General features: G+C 49.6%; 1 protein-coding gene across 1 annotated transcript; it reads left to right on the top strand.

Annotated features, from left to right (window-relative positions):
* Positions 1–317: 317 nt before the first annotated feature.
* LOC4342522 (FRIGIDA-like protein 4a) lies at positions 318–3,625 on the top strand. The gene is made up of 3 exons (XM_015791398.3): positions 318–1,270; positions 2,298–2,476; positions 2,679–3,625. Exons 1-3 carry the CDS (start codon positions 406–408, stop codon positions 3,237–3,239), a joined length of 1,605 nt encoding a protein of 534 aa, XP_015646884.1. The 5' UTR covers positions 318–405; the 3' UTR covers positions 3,240–3,625.
* Positions 3,626–4,770: the final 1,145 nt, after the last annotated feature.

Genomic DNA, 4,770 nt, shown 5'->3' with positions numbered 1-4,770 from the left:
ACCCCACACCACTCACTGACACATCGGGCCCACATAATCCGACCCCACCTGTCACTCACTGAAACACCCACCAACCCCGTAACACGAGTCCACCTCCCGTTCCCGCCACCACCATCTCTCACCCAAACCCACCCTACCCCAATCACTGACGCACCGGGCCCACGTAGCTCGACCCCACCTGTCACTCGCTCACACATCCCAGCGCTTTACAGTAGGCGCAGCTGCCACGCGTCGCCTCCTGATTGGTCCGCCTCCTCCATCCTCGTCTCCACCCACCCACTCTTTATTCCCACCTCTCCCTTTCCCCTTCTCCATTTGGACGCCCACTCGCATCGCCGACGAATTTCTCGCTAGGGTTTCGCGGATCAAGGCGGCGGCGGCGGCTAGGGTTTCGAGGCGGGCCACATGGCCTCGCCGGCGGCGGAGGGGGACGCGGTGAGCGCGGGGTTCGCGGAGCTGGAGCGGCAGCAGCAGCTGCTGGCGAGCTGCACGAGGCTGTACAAGCAGCTGGAGGAGCACTTCGCGTCGCTGGAGCGCGGGCTGGCGGCGAGGTCGGACTCGCTCCGCCACAAGCGCCGCGCGGCGGAGGCGCGGGCCTCGGCCGCCATGGACTCGCTCCGCCGCCGCGAGGCCTCCATCGATGGCTCCGTCTCCCGCGCGCTCGACCACCTCGACGACCTCGCCTCCGCCTCGTCGGTGCCGTCCGACGCCGCCGCGGCGGCGGAGGGGGTGGCCGAGAGCCTGAGGGCGATGTGCGCCAGGATGGACTCCGCGGGGTTCTTCGGGTTCGTGGTCGCGCGGCGGAAGGAGGTGGACGCGCTGCGCGCCGAGATGCCGCCCGCGCTCAAGTGCTGCGTGGATCCAGCCAAATTCGTCATGGACGCGGTCGCCGACGTGTTCCCCGTGGACCGCCGCGAGGCGAAGAACCCCACCGACCTGGCCTGGGCGTGCGTGCTCATCCTGGAGGCGGCGGTGCCGGCGCTGGCCGATCCTGACCCGGAGATTGGGGCGGCAAGGCTACTGGTGCCGCGTGCGGCGCGCGAGCGCGCGCGGGGGATGGCGAGGGAGTGGAAGGAGGCGGCGGAGCGCAAGGGCGGGGTGGAGTGGACCAAGCCGCCCGACGCGCACGCCTTCCTGCAGCACGTGGCGACGTTCGCCGTGGCGGAGAGGGAGGACCGGGGGATTTACCGCAGGATTGTGGTCAGCTTCTCGTGGCGCCGACAAATGCCCCGCCTCGCGCTCACCCTCGGCCTTGAAGAAGACATGGCTGGTATATGCTCTCTTCTTGCTTGCTTTGCTTGCAACTGTGTTTCGTCTCACATTTTACTTACCTCCGTCCCAAAATAATCGCATAGCCAAAATCTTTTATATTTTAGGACGAATGTAGTAGTAGTACATTATTATTGTTGTTGCTAGTTCTTCACGGGTTGTGTACATCAAATTCTGAAACGGTGGACCTCTAGGGATATTCACATGATTAATTGGTGGGTGCCAAGTGTAGAATTGTGTAAATTGGTCTAGATCTAACATTTGGTTGCTCGTAGAAATCTGATGGTTGGCGTGGAACCATAGATCAAGAGTAAGTGAAGGGTTTTGCAAGATGAAAAATACCTGCCTTTTGGTGCTAATTAGTGCTGAACTGCCCATTACTGTGTAATGGTACCGCACTATGATTAGGATGGAGTATGTTTTTGGAGTAAACCACTTCTTTTGCTGGGATGGCTAGTCACTGTCATAGCCATGTGCTAGGAAAGGTTGTCTAGTGTTTGTCAAGTGCCTAAGGATAACTGTGTCCCCTGTCCAGATCGCCATCATTCTCAGTGGAGTTTGTCTATGGGCTGTTGCTTTAAACTTTAGATGCCGTCAGGTTCTTGTGTCTACAGTTCCGTTTCCTTAGAGTGAAAGGCAAATTCTGTTCTGCAGTATCGTTAACATCACGTTGCTGGAACTTTCCAGTGCCACACACCCTGCAGCGCCAGGAAGTGCCTATCACATTCTATTGATTTACCATGCTGATACAACAATGATGCCTCAGTGCCTCTGCTTAGCTGTATCTAATTAGTTCTAATATTTCTTGTCCTTGCTTCCAAATTCATGGTATCTATGGTTGTGGGTTTCTTTTTTGTCCTTGTGGCCTTGTGGGTACCTTGCTGATACATCATACATACCTAATGCTTCTATATGTACAGTACTATTTTCCATTTCTTGGGTGAAATGTTGGAATGTTTCTTGAAAACAAGTAATCAATCATGATCAAGTCCAGAGTTAAGTAGACTAGTAATTACATTTTTTTGCAGATATTATCGAGGAACTAATTGCTAAGGGGCAGCAGCTTGATGCTGTGAATTTTGCGTACGAGGCTGGTCTTCAGGAGAAGTTCCCCCCAGTTCCTCTCTTGAAGTCCTACCTGGCGGACTCGAAGAAGACTTCATGCACCGTTTCAGATAATTCAAGCACCAGCAGTGGTCAATCTGGGGTACGTCCATTATCAATCCCACACTATCTTTTTTAACCCCTTGTGCTAGTGAATTCAAATTAGCAAATCATCACAAACTTCTGCTGTTAATAATGGCAAGATTCTCTCCCTGCAACCTGGGAATTGCAGTCATGCCTAAACTTTCATACTTAATAGACTTTTTTTGTTCGCTTGATAGAATCTAATGCTAGTTACCTTGCAGAGCAATGCAAACAAGAAAGAGCAATCCGTGCTGAGGGCTGTTATAAAGTGCATTGAGGATCGCAAACTGGAAGCTGAGTTTCCACTGGAGGACCTTCAGAGGCAGCTTGAAGAACTGGAGAAGGCCAAGACTGAGAAGAAAAAGGCAACTTCAAGTGCGTCCAGCGGCGGTAGCAGTGGCCCTGCCACTAAGCGCATCCGGGCAAGCAATGGAGGCCCGATGCCTCCTGCGAAGGCAGGTCGTCTCACTAACAATGCTTGTGTGTCTTCTACCCCAGCTGCCACCACCTTTGTCCGCTCCCCCTCGCACACATCGTACGCCATGGCCTCCCCCTACCCTTACGATAGGCCGGTTGGTCATGGCCTCTACTGCAACCAAAGCCCACCGGCGATCAGGGAGCCATATGTCTACCCAGCCAAGGAGGTAACTAATTTTGCGCCAGGTTTGCCGTACTCTTCCCCTCCCATAAGCTATCCCCACGCCTATGGCGGGTACAACAATGGAATGGGAGCTTACAACAATGGAATGGCACCTGCCTTCCACCAGGCTTACTACCGGTAGGATCAGTCAGGAAAGTCGCTGATGAATGACATGACAAATAACTGATGATGTCGACGACAACTCAATCTGCACAATGGCTCATATTTTGTAGTGACTGACTACAAACGGTAGGTTGGGTATCTCATCTTATCTGTGCTTACTAAGTTACCACTACTACTAGATGCACTCTACTCTGCATTGTGTTAGGTTATCTCATGCCTAGATCACTACTTTGTACTACCACTAAGAAACCTGGATGTAAATTATGTACGCTACCATTGAGACTGTACTGCATTATGTAATTCTGTTCAGAAACAATGAAAAAAACACCCAAAAAAATAAACTATCATGTAATCCTTCGGCACCTTGATGGACCACTTAATCAAAGACAATTCTTAGTTTAGCAATGCCTTGGTTATGTTGATTTGTGATCTTCTAGTGCCTTTTTGTACTTGAGATTGATGGTTTTTGGGACACACATTTATTGCTTGTGTTACTTAGCTGTAGTGCAGCTGGAACTGTGTGGTTTGGTAGGGGCAAGGTTAGTGAGTGATCATGGTCCTCATGTTCATCCATAATGTTAGTGGGGTATGGGCACATGGCTCGTGTCCTGAGAGGCATGTGTGCGTGTGCTCACTTGGGGCTTTCATTCATGCATATCTAGCCATGTGTTGATAAATAGCTCTTGTACTTTCTTTTTTGTTCACCTTTTTTTTGCTGGCCATGTGTTGATAAAATAGCTACTGTACTTTGTTTTGATCACCGTTTTTGCTAGTGATGTCTGCCTTTGTTAACAGTGTGGAGTAAAGCACCGTCAGTCTGGCTTTATGAAATTTGTACACTACAGATCTTGATGGTTTTTCAAATAGTGATTCATACAGTTTTTGCATTGGTTTACAGTTTTTTTTGCTGTTTTTCATACATGAGTTTGTCGGACTATGTTGATGAGCATAGTAAGCAATTCTTTTCCAAGTGCTTCTCTTTTGTGGATCACGTTTGAATGATACGGTGATTCAAAACTTCTTTATTCGATCTTGATGGGTTGAGTCAATATAAAAGCTCTGTAGTTTTTCATACCTGACAGTTTTCCGGACCTTGTTCATGAGCACAGAACTAATTCTTCATACCGGACCAGTTCTTCTCTTTTTTCTGGAGTACCAGGGATATGTGGATTACCGTGCAATTTCCGTCATAGACTCGCAAAACGATCATCAAAATATCAAACAAAACTCAAGGGCGAAACCAACGTCAAGTCTTCTGTCCGTTTTTGCCTGTTCACATCACGTCCTGAATACGAAAGAACAAAAAATCTCTACTTAGAAAGGGACTCAAGTTTCTACTAAGAAATCTAGCCAAGAGTAAAATCAGATTCTCAGTACCCATTACCCAACCCACACGTCAGCATCTGCGGTGACTCAAATAAAATAGAATCAATCACTTTCTTCTCACAAGAGGACATAGTTACTCTTCTCATAGTCTCTAGTTTATGCAAATGAGAAATATCAGCACTCGTTTAGGGCCAACGAGGAAAAAGAAGTAAAGATATCCAGAC

Source organism: Oryza sativa, chromosome 7, assembly GCF_034140825.1.
Source record: "Oryza sativa Japonica Group chromosome 7, ASM3414082v1".
Lineage (NCBI taxonomy): Eukaryota > Viridiplantae > Streptophyta > Magnoliopsida > Poales > Poaceae > Oryza > Oryza sativa.
This window is presented reverse-complemented; position numbering and strand designations above follow the sequence as displayed.